Source organism: Marmota monax, unplaced genomic scaffold (assembly GCF_021218885.2).
Source record: "Marmota monax isolate L192 unplaced genomic scaffold, Marmota_monax_Labrador192_F-V1.1 WCK01_AAM20220418_F8-fsc00057, whole genome shotgun sequence".
Classification (NCBI taxonomy): Eukaryota; Metazoa; Chordata; class Mammalia; order Rodentia; family Sciuridae; genus Marmota; species Marmota monax.
The window spans coordinates 8,629,679-8,647,956 of NW_026693933.1; the positions used below are offsets into that span (position 1 = coordinate 8,629,679).

At 41.0% G+C, this 18,278-nt stretch overlaps 1 protein-coding gene across 2 annotated transcripts in view; it reads right to left on the reverse strand.

The window, feature by feature from the left end:
* LOC124106076 (solute carrier family 40 member 1-like) overlaps positions 1–18,278 on the reverse strand; it is a 29,445-nt gene that overhangs the window by 4,856 nt on the left and 6,311 nt on the right. For both annotated transcript variants that reach the window (XR_009228551.1, XM_058585346.1), the window contains exons 3-8: positions 13,657–13,724; positions 9,838–9,997; positions 8,481–8,596; positions 7,943–8,069; positions 6,018–6,272; positions 3,388–4,098 (exon numbers count right to left, since the gene is read on the reverse strand). Coding sequence is in view for 1 of the 2 variants with exons in the window: in XM_058585346.1 (XP_058441329.1) it covers positions 3,388–4,098; positions 6,018–6,272; positions 7,943–8,069; positions 8,481–8,596; positions 9,838–9,997; positions 13,657–13,724 (1,437 nt within the window). In the remaining variant the exon portion in view is untranslated. The remainder of the gene's footprint in view (positions 1–3,387; positions 4,099–6,017; positions 6,273–7,942; positions 8,070–8,480; positions 8,597–9,837; positions 9,998–13,656; positions 13,725–18,278) is intronic.

Here is an 18,278-nt window from a genome sequence, read left to right on the forward strand (position 1 = left end):
GAGGACAGTGCTGTCCTTCAGTGGCAATATCTCCCCTAGGGGTTCTAGTGCCTGTCCCAGTGGGCCCTGAACCCAACTTCTTCCTGTTCAGTTGGTTTTCCAGCCAACTAGCCTTCTGGGTTCTCAGCATTGGCTCTGCAGAGGCCTCCTGGTGCCACTGTCCCAATCCATGGACTTAGCTCTGAACTCAATAATTATTTGGAGGTAATGTACTATGTCCTCCGGTGCCTGCCTTTGCAGAGCACTGTCTGGACCTCTGTCTTCCTGGGCTGCCCTAGCCACCCTGCTGTGGCCACCACCCACAGGCCCTGACCAGTCCCCCATCCTCTTGGGGTGTTCTTACCACCCCAAATGCCTCAGTTTCTCTTCAGGCTTTCCTGCCAAGAACCCCATCCTGCAGGGGACTCTGACCCAGAGCTTACCTGTAATATCTCCACACCTGCTGGTCCTTTGCCAGCAGCACTTACAAAGTTAGAAAGTATCTGTAAAATGCTGCAGTGGTACTATGAGAAGTGCTCAAGGAAGCGAGGGCTAATTATGCACTGAGAATTATTTCTAAATTGAGGGCATAAAGAGTTACAGTTCTTAGATTTTAAAAAGCAAAGTGACTTTTAAGCAATGTGCCAAATCTTATTGTAGGCATAGTTCTGCAAGTTAGTTTCCATCAGAGTAGAAACAAGTATCTACTGAACACACACCTAAGATGAGCCCTAAGCTTGGTGATACATGTTGGATACTTATTGTGTCAGGCCACAGGCCACTGCTCCCAGTGAGAGGACCAGTCATCATAGCCCCAGGCCCAACTGCATTAACAAAGGCACAATATATCCTTTGGGGCACTGGTGCTCTTAATGTCTGAAGTTTTGATACCACACCATCAACCCCAAGGTTAAGTGTGACCCCAATAGGAATGAATGTAAAGGGTCCTTGCTGACATTGCATGTGCAGGAGTTGAGAAGCATCCACATCACCTAGCACTGCAATTGCCTGTGTCTCGCTGCCCACCCACACCTCAGCCTCACACAGCAACATTCAGAAAGGCACCAAAATTATAGCTAAAATACGATGATGATGACGATCCAAGATGACAATTAATGTTCATTTCCAGCAGGTAGCTCCCACAGTTGTGAAAACTTTGTGCTAACCACATTGCCTACAGGGATTCTTCAGCACTTGCTCAGAACCTTTCTCATGGGGAAATATTATTATTATCATCCCATCTTGAGATCAGGAAACAGTGACATTGGGAACTTAGGTGTCTTGCCAACATCATCAGGCAGCCTGGCTCCAGGTCCTGAGCTGTATTGCTCATGAGTGCCAAGAGGGTTCTGTGTCTCTGCAATCCTCATCTGGGGTACAACAAATAGACTTGCTATTGGCATAGGAAAAAGGCCAAGGTTCTCTCACACAGGACGTGTGTCCAGATGGCAGGCTCCTCTGAAGCAGTTTCATGTTTTCCAAATGTGATCATTTCCTTTGTATCAGGAAAGCCCAGTGATCCTGGTAGACAGGATCCTTTTGAAGTAAACAATCATAATATAATATGAATGACACAAAGCTTAAGGGGCCAATCTACTCTCAGTTATTTGTGCAATGAAAGGGTAGATGTGCAAATCAAACACACTAATGAAAGACAATCCACTCATCAGGTACTTCGTTTAAATATTTTAGAGCTCAGGCAATCTCTACATGAAAGAATGGGCTTCTAAATCAGTTATTTGGAACTAGGAATATGTCTTTCTCCTGTAAATACATTACATCAGAAATGAGATTCCGAGACTAGCCTATGATCTTATAGCCTCTTGAATTGGGCCTTCGGAATCCTCATTTCCTCTCGTCCACACTTTTATAAAGCAACAAGTGCTGAATATGATAGTACACGCAAGTATCCCAGAAATTCGGGGGGCTGAGGCAGGAGGATTGCCAAGTTCAAGGTCAGCTTCAACAATTTAGTAAGGCCCTAAACAACTTAGTGAGATCCTGTCTCAAAAGAAAAAATAAAAAGGACTGGGTATGTTGCTCAGTGGTCAGCCACCCCTGGGTTCAATTCCCAGTACAAAACAAAAACTCAAGAGATTCTAGGTATCCATGGTACATCCTCTCAATTACATGTTCCTACCCCTCAGAGGTGAGCAGATGATGCTCTGAGGCCCAAGAGGGCAAAGACCTTGCTTTGGCACAGTGGCTGCAGTGGTGAATGTAGTGTGGGAAGGGTGGTTGGATGAATGGGGAAGACATGCTTGGTTTTTGATCCATACCATCCATCACTTGCCATCACACTTTCCCCTGGCTCTGAGCTGTGCAGCCAGGGTGGGGCCTCAAAGGCATACATTTGAATTTGGAGCAAATTGGGCTTGAGCAAGAAGTGGTGCTTTCCAGGTAGAAAACCAATCATGGGAATTTTGAGATGAAGAACAAGTTCCCAGATTCTTCCCAGATGAGAATCTGCAGGTCTGACTGATCACAAGAGCCAGTGTGCTGTTAAGAAGTTTCTGCTGCCATCACAACTGATCCCCAGCAGGTCATTTTTGGGGTTGTCAGGCATCAAATGACAATTTTTTTAAAAATGTTTTAATAAACACTCTAGCCATGTTTTCACTACTAGATAAGAATGGCATATGGTAGAAATCACATATGGTAGAGATATGGTAGTGACAGAGCTCAGAGATGAAGTACTTGTGGCAGACAAACCTGTAGGCACTCAAACTCAGACACCCCATCTTTGGGAAAGGATTATACTGCCCTCCCCAGACAGCTAAGGAATGCCTTTGTCCCAAGAAATTGCCATCTTTCCTCTTTCCTCATCCCCTCCGCAAAGAAAGGATCCAGGTCCAAACACTACAATCATGCGGACACTATCTATGGCATTTACATGTTTGACACCCAGGAAATAATTATAATATTTTCGCTTCTCCAAATCTCTATCTCCAAGTTTTCAACTTTCAGCCTTGTCTCAGCACCACCATGCCCCAACCTGGAGCAGGCATCCCTCTCTGGACATGTCTTGCTTGCTCATCTGAGATCTTCAGTTGTGCCTCCCTGTAGGATGGCTTCCCCAGCTCTCAAGACCAGTTTTGGTGTTCCTCCTATTGCTCTCAATCTGTCTGTCCTTCCCTACCTCTATCTCATTGCCTATCCTTGGCTGCTTACTGTTCCCTCACCCAGGCTGTAAGCACCATGACTAAAGCACTGTCTGATTAAATCATTCTTGGTTTCCCCCCCTCCGCCTCCGCATTCTGGTCCAGTTCTTATCACTAGAACTCATTCTTAATGAATGGATGATGAAGACTTACAGAAGCATAGAGATGGGACAATCGCACACTTCTAAGATTATCTGGCAACATCCCAGCCTGCAGAAACCCACACCATGCATGACCCACTACTCACCAATTCTGGCCAGGATCACACCAGAGAAGAGCAAGATAATGGAGACGTAAGACTCTGGCTGCTCAAGGTCCTGCTGCCCGTCGAACAGAACAGTGCTGTTGGTCCAATGAATGGAAGAACGGTCCGGGAGGATGGGTTGGTTCAGGTTTCTTTCAAAAGGGTAAATGTGCACTTGGTCATCTTTTAGTAACTTGGGACTTGAAGAAGAGTTCTTGCTCAATGGAAGTGAGGAAACAGCCGTATCAAAGGGACTTCCAGGAGCGAAGACAGAAAACACGCAGAGCGTTAGACAACCTACGTGGAGCCAGCTGGATATGACTCCTGTGGTGACCAAGCCATAATGCCCCCGGAGCCAGGTGAAGAGAATTGTGCCCATCAGGCCAGATAAAGCCGAAAGGGCCGTGAGGATGCTGAGCAGGAACCCTCCGATGCCTTGGGTGTAGGCATAGCCTGTGGTGATGCAGTCAAACCCCAGCACGGTCATGTAGAGGAAGGCCAGGCCCAGGCCAGGCAGGAAGATGGTCTGCCGGCAGTAGGTTTCCCAGCCCTCCCTGCACGTGTGCAGCAGCCTCTGAGTGTTTCGAAGGCAAAGAAGAAATCTTTTAGTTGTGACCCATTGTCCTTCAAGGTGAGACCTGCAGTCTTTTGGTTCTTTTGAAGTTCCAGGCTTGTTGATAAATCCATCAGTGGTTTCCCAAGAGTCTATTTCACCTAAAATAAAATCCATATAACTTAAAGTCAGTACCTGTGTCCCCTCAGCCCATCCCAACCTCTGCTTTTTATTGGATACTTCCTGTGCACACTGGTGGCTTCCTGTCCCCAACCACCTGTGTCTCTGCCTGAAGACCTCTCTCCAGCCACTGGAACAGGAGGGATAGGCTGTAAGTGCTCTGGGGACAGCTCTCAGCCAGTGAGGGATACCCCAGCTTCCTTGCCTTTGCTGGGACAATTTGAAGGAACATTCCTTGTTCCCCAGTTGGACTGAGCCCAAATCTCTCAGTAGTAATCTCTGGGAGCCTCCTTTCCCCTTCCTGTCTTACTTCCCACCCCTCAGCATCCTTCCGGAGGTCACATTCCAAAGAGATGACTCTCTACTCCAAATCTGTCTCAAGAGGCACTTGAAAGAAACCCACAAGACACACTATCCCATTAGGAAGGCAGGCATTGATGGGGACAGTGGGTATAGGGGAGGGTGGGAGAGCAAATTTCACTTGCTTGAAACTTGGTAATGAGCTCCAGAAAAAGTGATAGGTACCTCCTTTGATTACTTTTCTGAAGAAACAGGTACTTATGATGGGAAAAAAAAAAAAAAAAAAAAAAAAAAAATATATATATATATATATATATATATATATAATACCTTTTGGTCTTCCAGGATATATCAGACAATGATATAAGCAGATTAAACTATTGGTGAGAGACTGACCAGTCCTGCATAGGGCTGGAGGGGCCCAGTAGGGCTCTGAGGGGAGAAGGGGCAGGTGAGCCAAGTCTATTCCAGATCAAGACTCAAGGGAAAGTGAGTCTTTTCCTCACAGAATGGAATTTTTTGCCAAGGCAGTTTTATTTTTAAAGATGACAAAATAACAAGAACAATGAAAACATAGCTAAATTGACTGAAGTTCTCCTATATGCCAGTGAGTTTAATGATGCTTTGCATCTATTTAATTGTACAACATCCTATCAAATAAGTTTTATTATTGTCCTTGCTTTATAGATAACAAGACAAAGAATATGAATAAATTAAACTTGCAAAGTCACACAGGTAATACACGGGAGATGAAAAGGATGTAGTTCTATCGATTTGTATCTACCTGTCTAGCTACTCACATACCCATCCATTCATCATTTAAGTATGTACATCCATCTATCTCTTCAAATATATACATTTTACTCATGTAATGGGATTGGTGAGATTTAGGTACAAAACAACTTGAGAGAAAAGAGAATTAACGATAATTAATTAATGATAATTAAGAAAGAAGAACTGCGGTCAGAAGCCATTACTAAACTGCCTTGTACCAGGCAGATGGACAACCTTGTCAACAGGCAGGGATGGCTCTCACTTTGGGAGAATGAGGTCATATCTACTGGTAGGTTTTCCTTCCTTTCATTCTCATCATACTGTTGGGGAATTTCTAATTAAAAAAAAAAAAAAAAAACTATGGGAGCAGGATTGACAGTTTATCATATTATCCTTACCAAAGATTAACCCATAGCTTTTGACACATTTGCCTTTTTCAATTTAACATCCCTGGGGAAGATGTGCATGAGTGAGATGAGAAGGAGTAATTTGCCCTCTGGGACCTTGGGATAGGCTGTACAGTTTTTACACTGTACAGTCCCATGGGGGTGCTACTTACAATGGAGTCTCTCTGAATGGAACCCTGGTGTTATGCAGTACACAACTTGTATAACTGTATAAAGCAGCCCTGCCTGTCCCAACCAATAAGATCAGCCAAGTGAACTATACAACCAATGGCACAGCTGGAGACTGCTCATTTGTCACTGTTTGGCACATTTGCCAAGAAAATGTCAAGATTAGGATCAGACATTAAGTTCTGAAAAGAAGAAGTGAAACACCAAGAGAGGGGAAAAAAGAACAAGAGCTCTCTCTGAGTTTGCATTACCTTGAACATTCACAGCCTCCTGTTGCTTTTCTAGGAAGGGCTTCCCTGGTTGTTGCTGGGGTTTTACAGCCAATTGGGGAACTAGTTGATAAACCCTAGACAGAAATAGAAACTCTACAAGAAGTGAAACCAAGTTCCATCCAAGAATGAAACCACAACCGATCACATGAGATGCCCATGTCATCACCTGGCCCACAGACAGGGGAGCAAATATATTGATGATCTGGTCCAGCCGCCGGACTGCTGCATTCATCCCTGTGAGAGGAAGGAAATATGGCAGGTCAGTGGATGACTCCTTCTTTCCAGTCAATTGACCACACGCACTTGCTGGAGTTGCCAGCCACACCCTGGGTGGATGATATTAACAGCAGGAAAAGATCCCTTTGGCTGAACTATAGCAATACGATTATCAACCTGAAAAAAAAAATGTTAAGATCAGTTCTATTGGAACTTGAGCAGTTAACAATTAATAAAATCAGGACTAGAGAGACTAGGTTACTTGGAGCTAGTTATTCTACCCCCCATCTCAGCACACTTTCCCATCATACCCCACTATCTTAACAACAATAATATTAATAGCCACTGTCACAGCTAACGTGGTAACAGGGAAGAGTGGTAATCGAAGGAGGACAGAAGGAGGAATGAGTTGAATATTTACTCTGTGCCACAAAAATAGTTCCACACCTTCTACCTGTATTCATCTCATTCCACCCTCATCACAACTCTAGGAGGTAACAGTATTTCTCTTTTGCAAATTAGGAAACTGAGACACACAGAGGTGAATATATTTGCTCAAGGACACAGGAGGAAAATGATGGAGCTGAGACTCAAACCCAGGCAGTCCGACTGCAAAGCTTATTCTCTTCCCTCTTCTGCTATCACTGAAGAGTTCATTTTAATAATTGTAATGAACTTGAACCAGAATCCATGCTTTTCTTAGATTTCCTTAAAATTAATTAACAGAGAACATGGAGATTTTCTTTACCCAGAGATGGAGGACACCTCAACACGATGTCACCCAGTTCCACTTGCCTGGCTGTTTTATTTTGGGTATTGTTATTTAAGCCACAGTACATCCAAAGAAGTGCAGTTTAAAGGAAAACATGATTATAAGGGGCTTCTACTCTGCATGAGGCATACATTTGAATCGACTCCTCCTTAATAGCTTTCTTTATCTTGGCCATCAGCACTCGTACACATTTCCTAGCAGGGAGTTTCAACTGCACAAATACAGGGTAGACTGAGGTCTTTAGCTTGAAGTCGGCAATTAGAATATATCACAATGTGAGGGACCCAATTTTTGTAAATGGGGAAAAAACAAAGAAGGCATCCAATTATCCTTTTGAATTCCTTCACTGGAATATCAATGCTGACCAACAATCACACTGGCAGATACTGTTTGTCTTGTTGTCCGCTTATCACTACATGGAATTAAGAAATCTTTTCATTCATTTATTTTCCAGGTCTAAAATTGTCAAGGAACTTGGTGATGAACTTGCAAATGGAAGACTTCTTTCCTGAAGGCACAGTCTGTTTCTTTCAACAATAACGATATCAACCATTTCTTAGGGGCTTCCTACATGCAGATACAGGGTTAAGTGCTTTTCAAACCCTGTGTCCTCCAGAATGCTCCGTGTATGTGTGTGTGTGTGTGTGTGTGTGCGTGTGTGTGTGTGTGTGTGTGTCCCACATCCTACAGATGAGGAAAGTCAAGACTAGAGAAGTACAGAAACTTGCTCCAGGGGAGGCAGCTAGCTGGGAAGAGGCATACCTGGTTTTAGCTGAATTTGAACCCACCTCTGTGGGCTCCAAATACCATTCTCTTACAGGCTATCATTCTGCCTCTCTCAGAACCCCAAATAGCTCTCCAATTCCATTTTTCAGAAAATCGGAAGACTGGTAAGACGTAGGATGGGATTGCTCACCAGCCAGCTGGCTTCCGTTGCCACCTGTGAGGCTCACAATCCAGTCCCTCTGAATGGTGATGGTCAGTGCTGTGCCAGCCAGGTTCGCCACAGCTGCCAGGGTGATCAGCACTGTGTAGCAGGCCACCTGTGGGAGGAAGGGGACTTCAGAGCTCAAGAATACTTTTCCAACCCACAGCCATACACAGAAGTTATTTATCTGGCAGCTTGAGGATCATCTAAACGAGCAAAGAGACCTGTGGGAGAAAGAGGCTCAATGCAAGTTGGAAGCCAAATGTGTGCTAACGCTAAGCATTTTCTCAGCCCATTACAGATCAGATGCTAATTTGTACCTTGCAGACAGACTCTGCTGTTATATTGCTTCCTGTCTGTGAGATTTGGGCTTGATTCACAAATTAGGGGCAAGGAGAGCACTGATGGAAAGATGGTCTAGATCTCAAACCAGTAAGCAGGGATGTGCAGAGACGACTCCCTAATGGACATCCTTGTCTATGACTATGACATTCGCTCTTATGGCTTAGGAGGGAGAGACACTCACAGTGAACCAGCCGTGCCAGATTTGTTCCATCTCCCTTCGGTAGGAGAACAGGAGCATGAGGAGCACACAGCAGGCGGTGACAGAGGCATTCTGAATGAAGAGTGAGGCATGAGCAACTGTGAAGGGAAATGCCCGGGGGCCCAAGGTTTACTTTTGGCATTAGGACGCAAGTCACAGCTATGTCACCATGTAATGCAGAGCAATTACATCTGACCAAATCCCTGGGCCAACCAGGCTTGTAATTTCCATCAGCAATTGCAGGCTTGGGTAGGAAGCAAAGAGCAGGCTCAGTGCTCAGGACAATCAAAGCCTTTGTGACCAAAAGACAAAAAGCCGGGCTTTGCAAGTGAATGAAACATACTTTGAGAGAAAGGTGATATGAAAAGCCAGATTCCAGATAAATTAAGAAGCTTGATTTTTTCTATTGCTTCATTTGACTCTCTTGGATTTCACTTATGGTTGAAGCTATCCAATGGGTCTAAGGAGCAACACTACAGATTTTAAGTAAATCAGGCTTAAACACATTAGTGTAGTTTTTGCAAACTCATTTCCAGTTCTCCAAGAGATAATGAAAATAATCATGTTGACTAGTCATCAAAAGAACAGGACAACTTGGGAGACCCAACATTTTTATTGGGCAAAGAGGCCTAAGAAGGTATTATAGGCAAAAGTTTAAAGTTAAAAAGAACATCTATGTTTGAAGAAATAAGTATCCACGTTGATTCCTCGCTTAGATGGATTACCTCATATAAAAGATATTTTTCACACATAGAAATTGCTTTTACCAAAAATAGCACAAGTTTTATTATGCATAGGTAATACCAGAATATTAAAAAGCTATATCTGGGGATATAGCTCAGTTGGTAGAGTCCTTGCCTTGTATGAACAAGGCCCTGGGTTCAATCCCCAACACCACAAGAAAAAAGAAAGAAAGAGTCATTGTAATGTTTTGAGCAACTAATAAAAAAATTAAAAATTAAAAAGAAAGAAAGAAAGAAAACAAGCATGTTTTTCAATAATTTAATATTAAAAAGGTGTAATTACTAAGATTCTAAAAACCATTAAAAGGCTGGGAATATGGCTTAATGGGAGAGGATTTGCTGAGTGGGCATAGGCTCTGGGTTTAATCGCCAGCCCCACAAAAAAGTAAATAAATAAAAACCACATTAAAGTATTTTAAATGTAGCACCAAAGAATATGACACAAAGTTACATAAGGCTTTCTTTTAGAGTTTTCAAGTTATGTTCCACTCTTAGTCAGCTCAGATCTATAATTTTGTTTCACTAAATAAACCAAAAAAATCTAGTAAATCCATGATGAACAATATAATCATATGTGAAATAAATAAAAGCATTACCTTTATTTCTTGGCTTCCTGTCAATCCAGTCACCAATTAAGACCCCAAATATTAGTACAGATCCAGCCACCACTAAGCCAAACACTGCTGTTAGAAGAAGATTATGTCCATATAATTCTATCAGGAACACAGACATGGCAAAGTGCCACATTCGATCTCCCTGCAAGGCAGTAGGGCAAAGCATATTGTAGTCATTGACTGAAAGACAGAATAGTTAAAATCCAGAAAGGCACATTTCTCCCAAAGGATATGCTATGTGCAAACTTTGAAAACAGAATAATCAAATTACACTTTTGTGAAGAACTATAACTTTATTCTATATACTTACAACTTTAAAAAGCCAGACAGAATATTTTCACAAATTTCTAAAGCATTAAAGAACCAATAATCTAGGACTGGGGTTGTGGCTCAGTGGTAGAGCGCTTGCCTGGCATGTGTAGGACCCTGGGTTCGATCCTCAGTACCACAATAAATAAACAAATAAAGTTAAAAAAAAATCCATTGACAACTAAAAACAATTTAAAAAAAAAAGAGCCAATAATCTACAGAAAAATCAAGCATACACTTGGGAGAAGATGAGAACTCTAAGAGCACATCGCTGATCAGAAGCAACAACTGTGACATAGAACTGTAGCTCTGCTGGACTCAGAAAGCTAGGTGACAGAAGTCTACCAAAGATGGGTACCACTTTAAGCCAAGAGCCCACATAGTCAGTTATACCCTTAGGGTAAGGAAGGCAAACTGGAAGTAAATCCCACTTGCCTGGGCTCGTTGTTCAGCTGTACCTCATCTGCATATTCCAGAAAATCTCAAACCTTGAACTTGGGTTAAATCCCTATGCTAACCAGCACTATCATTTCCATCACCAATTGCTGGCTTAAGTCAGAGACAAATGGCCAATGCCCACAAGGTACCCTAGGGAAGGCAGTTAAACCCTCCCTAAAGTCAGATGCCATCATCTTAGTAGTAAATCTTCAAGTATAATGCCCAGCCCATGTCAAGGGCAACCAGCATATGGCAATAGAGCAAAATCTACAATAAAGAGCAGTCAGCACAACAGACCTACTAAGAGTTCGTGTATTTAGATTATTAGACATAGGCTATAAAACAATTATGCTTACTAAATCTAAAAAAATTCAAGTTTGGGCTGGGGTTGTAGTTCAGTGGCATGTGTGAGGCATGGGGTTTGTTGGGTGCAGAGCAGGCTGAACTGTGTTGTCTGCAAGGCAGGCTGAACAGATGTTGGCTGCAAGATAGCCCACGCACTCAAACCCCCCTCTATCTGGTCCTTTATCACCTGTTTGCCTCAAGTCTGAACATTCAACCCTGCTTAAGGCTGAACACTTAACCCCCCCTTGGGCCAACAAGGCAGCTTGCAGACCCAGAGGCCCCATTAGATTTGGGCTATAAAAACTCCCTCCTGCCAGGCCCCCCCCCTCTCTTGCTCTTTCTCTCTTGCTCTCTCTCTCTTGCTCTTTATCTTTCTTACGCGCGCTCTCTGTCTCTCTCTTGCTCTTGCTCTCTCCCTGTTCATCTCTTCTCTTTTCTCTCTCTCTCTCTTTCCTTCTTTCCTTTCTCTTTGTTGTACTGCTGCAATAAAGATCTTTTGGTTGCTCCGAGTGTTGTGGTCACTTTCCTTTCAGGGTTCTATTCTCAGCACTGCATATAAATAAATAAATACTAAAGGTTCATTGACAACTTAAAAAAAAAGAGTGACATGGCAAGTTTGGAAAAAGGCTAAATAAAAATTCTAGGACTGCAAAATACAACAATAGAAACTAAAATTAAAAATTCAATTGCTTGGTTCCATAGTAGATTAAACATAAAAAATTCAGTTAATTTTAGATATGTCTGAAGAAACAACTAACGATAAAACAGAGAAAGACAAAATAAGGGGAAGGATGACAAGAAGATGAAAGAGGAGAAAAAGAAATACAATAGGCCAAACCAATAGAAAACACAAAGTAACATGGTAGACTTAGCTTAAACATATCATTAATTACAAATGAACTATTTTAGTTAAAGCATAAAGATTGACAAATTGGATTTTAAAATATAATTATATACTGTTTAAACAAAAATATTAAAGCAAAAGAATAAAAAAGAGCAGACATAAGAAGATGGATAATGATATCGTGTAAATTTCAATCAAAATGAATGCACATCACTAAGTTAATATCAAGGAAAATACTCTAAAGCAAAAAGCCTTACTCGAAATAAAGAGGGTCACTTTATAATGATAAAAGTTCAATTTTCCAGAAAGATATAAAAATTCTGATTTAAATGCACTTAATAATAAGGGCTCAAATATATGACACAAAAAAGTATAGAATTAAAATGAGAAGTAGATAATCCCTGTGGGAGATTTTTAAGTCACCACCTTTTTCTCCATAATTGATGAAAAAGCTAAAATATACGTATATAAATATGTTAAATGCATGTGTGTTTGTGTGTGTTCATTCAACCTAAAGGTCACAGCAAAACACTGTACCCATCAAACTTCAGAAAGCGTATTGTTTTAAGCACATGAAATATTTGTAGAAATGAGCCATATAATGGATTATAGAGAAAAATCATAATTTCAGTATATTGAGAGAGGATGTTCTCTGAACTCAAGACAGTTAAGCCCCCAAATAAACAAAAACAAAAATCAAAAACCCCTTATTTATTTGTAAGTTAAGGAATAAATTTTTAAATAATCCATAGGTCATAAGCCAGCAATCACAAAGGACATTATAAAATATATTTAACTAAGTATATCAAAACTTGCCACATGCAGCTTATGCACTACTAGAAAAATTTTTAATCTTAAATTAATATATTAGAAATGAAAGGGTAAATTTAATGAGCTAAGTATCTTTATTATGAAGTTAAAAAAGGGCTGGGTGCTGTAGCGCACACCTGTAATTCCTGCGTCTCAGAAGGCTGAGGCAGGAAGACTGTAGTTACAAAGCCAGCCTCAGCAAAAGCAAGGTACTAAACAACTCAATGAGAACTTGTCTCTAAATAAAATACTAAATAAGGCTGGTGATGTGGTTCAGTGGTTTAATGCCCCTGAGTTCAATCTGGAGGAGGAGGAGGAGGAGGAGGAGGGGGAGGGGGAGGAGGAGGAGGAGCTTAAAAAGGAACAGCAAATGAAACCCAAAGAAAGTAGGAAAAAGGCAATAATAAAAGTTAAGATCATAAATTAATCAACTGGAAAAATGAAGACACACAAAAAAGGCTTGTAAAGCCCAAAGCTGAGTCTTTGGAAGGACTAATAATGTAAGTTGTGGTATATTGTGTAATGAATACAATACAGCAATGGAAAGTACCAAGCCAGGACTTTTACAAAAACAGGGATATTAAAAAACATAATCTTGAGCAAAAAAGTAAGGCAGGATAGAATATATATGGTAGGATTTATTTTATGTAAAGTTCAAAGAGTAAGCTAAATATCATTTAGGGATGACTACACTAGTGGTAAAACTAAAGAAAAACAAGGAAATAAATGCCCTAATGTTAGGCTCATAGCCACTTCCCATTGGTAAGGAAGTGGATGTGACTGGGAAAGACCCATGAGGGACGTCCTAGGTGCTGGCGACATCATAGGTCTCCATTGAGATGGCTTAAATGATATTCATTTTGTAATTATTCATTATCATCTTTTATAAACATTATGCCTTTTCCTCTATTTGTCCTATATTTGGTAATTCAAAACATCTTTAAACAAAAATATGCACATGCTTTGCATTCAATATTTTGAGACATTCTAATGTCCTTAACATTTCAGTTCTCTTAACCATTCAAAAATATTAACTTCATTTTGATTCATCTTACCCATATTGATAAGGCACAGCTTACATAAATCAAAAATCTTGGGCCCATGAGGTAGATCAAAATTGCTCCTAAAACACACATACACAAATCATAGATGTTAGTAAATAGTAAAATACATCTAAAGATTTATTTAAAGCAAATTTTGCCACTAATGCAGAGAAAGTAAAATGCTGTTTAGCATGAATATGCTTCAGAAAGTAGTTAAATGCTAAGTAGAAATGCCAGAAACAGAAAAGCATATGGTTTGCCCAACAAGCTAGGGAATTCTCAGTTTTCAGTTTGTTTTTCTTTGACTTGAAGCCCTCGTCACTCATTGTCACCAAGTGACCACTGGGGAAATATTCAGCTAGGTCCCTTTTCTCAAGTCTAGAGATAGAGAAGCAAGCAAGCCATTACTAAAGGCTTAAAAGAAGCATTAAAGGAAGAAGCCCAGAGTGTGATGGAAAAAACACACAAGTGTCAGCTGTCCCAAACTGAAAATGCAGGATGAAGGCTTTCAGTAGAAGTGACCCCTCGGCAAAGTCAGAGGGTCTCAAGGGAGATAAGCTACTGATGAGAATTGAGATGGACATTGCTCTCTAGGTCAGGAGACCTATGATATGAAGATTGAATAAAAGAAAAAGTAAAACATCTAACAATAAAACTGGAGGTTGGGTAAAAAGGGTAAAAAAGGTGGAGAACCATAAGAAGAAATAAAGGGCAGGAAGCAAGTCCACAGGGAAACGCCTCCTTACCTAGAAGAAACAGGAAAGAGGGAGATCCTCAAAGCCACTGTCTCCCCCATGGATTTCCAGCTACAGGGTGCCTCCTCCTCATCCTTCCTGCTGCTCAGACCAGAAAACTTTGTATTCTCTCTTTTACACTCATCATGTTGCCTGAATCTTAAAATATATACACAATTCCTGAATCCAATTACTTTCCCCACCTCCATTTCACCATCTTACACCTGGATTATTTCAATAGTCCCATAACTAATCTCCAACTTCTACCGTGCCTCACTTTCAGTCTATTTTGATCATAGCAGCAAGAGTGGTCCTATAGAAAACCTCAATCAGATTATTAACTCCTCTGCTTAAAACCTCAAACAGTGGCCACATCTACTCAACAAAATCCAAAGTCCTTACAGTGGCTCCTACAGGATCCTTTCCCCTCCATTTATTTCTCTTACCTCATCTTTTACTACTCTATTCCCATGAATTATGTTCCAGCCTCATGAGCCTAATTCTCATCTCTGAATCTTTGCACTGGCTGTTCCCTCTGTCTGGAATACTCCTCCTCCAGGCATGCACGTGGACTTACCCCATCAACCATCAAAAGTTCTCTCTTCATTGGCACCTTCTCTTTCTATTCAATGTAAAAATAGCATACTGGAGCTGGGCACAGTGGTGCATGCCTGTAGTCCCAGCTATTTGGAGGCTGAAACAGGAGGATGGCTGGAGTCCAGGAGTTTGAGACCAGCCTGGGAAATGTAGTAAGACCACATCTCAACATTTAAAAAGTAAACATATAGAAATAAAATTTGTGTATTGTCTAGACCAACTAGTGCTAACCAATAGAACTTTCTTCAATAATGGGAACATAACCTCACTGTCAACAGGATACCCACTATCTACCTAGGACAGGAAATGTGAGACTTAGGAAGTGAATTTTGAATTTTAACTAATTTAATAGCCACACCAGGCTCATGGCTATGATTTATAAGTGCAGCAACTATGTACTTGTATTTCTCAGTTCTTTTGCTGATTTTCCCCTTATTCTTTGTCCCTGACATACTATATAATTTAGTTATAATTTATTTTTTTCCTGTTTATAATTTGCTCTTCCTGCTCAAAGTTAAGCTCCATTGAGGGAGAAAATTTTTTTCTTATTCACTACCATCTTCCTAGCACTGAGGACAGTTCCCAGCTCATGGTAGACACTTGAAAAATATTTGTTAAGTGAACAAATAGAGGTGCAATAAAAGAACCTAAAGTTCTCCTCTGGCCATGGTCTGGATCTGCTCTCTGCTATTTTGCTGACTTACTCCAAATCTCATTTCCTTGCCTGATGTACCTGCCCTTTTCACTGACCTGTCCATCCATTCGTACACTTTGTTCTAGTTCCCCAATGGCATACTCACCACCTTCACCTTGACCTCTAACTTCTAGTCTCTTCATATTGGCTCATCTCAACCACCCTTGGCTCTGCTGAGTTTCTTTTCAATTAGATTTTCCTGAGACAATAAATGGCCTAGAAGAATGTCACAGCCCTAGAGTGCTGTCAGCTTATGCTTCTCTGTACTAAGCCTCCAGAGAAAAGCACAGCACCTCACAGCTGCTCTCAGCTGTCAATCATAGTATAATAAGTTAGACCTCAACCATCAACCCCGTATGCCAAATCATCAGACAAGTGCACTAACAGGGATGAAGGACTTATGCACCAAGACCTCTGAGTGTAGTCCATCTCCTGCTGTGTCTTCCCAGGATACACAACTATGACCCCCAGTGATGTTTAGGTGGCTATTACTAGTCGGAGGATTTATTCCAATCCACGTACCTTGAGGGTATCTCACCTTTTGTAAAAGAAAGCCTATTTTGTAACCAATGGACAGTGAAAGGAACAGGAAGACTCTAGAAAAGTTTCATTGTACCTATTATTCATTATGATCAATAGATGGGTTTCCACTTTAAAAACCTGGATGTCAAGAGTATTCTATTGTAGTGGTCTCACACAGGCTGCAAAGGAAGTAGAAACTAAAATGTTGTTGAAGACTTCCAGTTTTCTCTTTCTTTATTAAGTCTGATGACTCAGGTTTAATTTAAGTCTTTTTGTAACAGCTAAGCATTTCCTTCTTGCATAAATGAGGGGACACGAAACCCACATATTAGAACTTGCATTTAGAGGACACTCAACACACCATGGCTAATAATATGACAGGCAGGAGCATCTATTCCATTCTGCTGTACAGAACAATCTTTGCAAGTAAACTGTATATTGAAATGTGTTACTAAAATTGAGAGTGAAGCAAAAAGATAGTTTTCATGAATGGTACAAAGTTCACCTTTCCTTAAGCAAAAGAGATTGTGTGTACACAAAAAGAGAAACCTAAAGTGTCCTTTTGGACACCATTTATCTTCAGTTAAACTTCAACATGATACAGAGCAGAATGGGTTTGAGTTTTAAGTTTCGTTTAACATCACCTCTGTACCTAATGAAACAGAACAATTTCCTTTCTAGAGGAAAGAGCATCTGTTTGGCAAATGACCAGTCACTGATATTTCTCCCTTTTCCCCCTTGACAGCATAATGATTTTGTGCAGGGTAACAATGCACCCATATCCCAGGGGATGAATCACAGTGGATGTCAATCTTTGAAGGTGGTTCTATTTTCAGCCTCCCCCGTAGCTAGGATTGGCCACAGGACTGTTCTTCTACTCATGAGGTTCCATGGAATTCTTTCGGGGGCTTCTGGGAAAGATGTGCTTTCTGATAAGAAGACAGCCTGCCTTGCTCTTCCCACCTACAGCCTGCCTTTGAACATGGCTATGATACCTAGAGCACAGCAGTTACCTTGCAATCATGAACAGACAGTGTCTACAACCAGCCACCAAGGATGCCAAGGCAGATGGGCAGAACAAGCTGGGTTCTGAAGGCATCTCTGAATGGCTCTAAACTGGATAGCTACTGAAATTCTTGTTTACTAAAGAGTGAATGTTCTTGGGCTGGGGTTGTGGCTCAGCAGTAGAGCACTCGCCTGGCACATGCAAGGCCCTGGGTTTGATCCTCAGCACCACATATAAATAAAATAAAGGTATTATGTCAACTACAACTAAAAAATATTTTTAAAAAAGAGTGAATGTTTTCAAAGTTGAAGCCCTTGACAGCTGAGTTTTATTAGTATCCAGGAATATTTCTTTAATTATTAGTTCAGTGACTGCCTATACACCCAGTATCTAAATTTAATATTTTTAATATTTACCATATTTACTTTATCTCTGTATTTATAATTTCAGCGTACTTGGAAAATAAATTGTAGACATCATGAAACGTCACTCTTGTCAGCACACAACTCCTAAAAATAAGGAGATTTTCTTTCATAACTACAGTGTCATTATCTTTCCCTCCAATACTACTAATTCTAAGAGCATCTAAGAGCTGCTCCATATTTATCTTCTCTATTATTCTCCAAATATGTTTTTGTGGTTAGAGAAATTTGCCATTTAAACAGGACAAGTGGGAGTTTGGGGTATTTTCACTTATTATTCTTCTTTTACTCAAAAAGGAAGATTGACCTGTGACAACCAAGCTTCATTTTCCAGCTCATGATGGCTTCTGAGCACTGTTGAAATGCCGGGAAAGACTGGAATAAAGCTTTAGTGTTACAACTGCAACAAATAACCTGTGAGCCTCATGCACATATCTTTCAAGAATGTTGCAAAAATTCCCATTTGGAAACTTATTTGGGATGGAGCTTCTGCTATACTAATGCTCTTCTCAATTAGACAGCGAGGCAAAGGACCCTGAACATCTAATGTGGAGTCAGGGGCCCACTCAGTGAGGCAGGACTCTTGACTTATGGTTCTAGCTTGATCCCTCCTCCCACAAATAGCCCCATGCATCCCACTCCATGATTTATAAGAAACA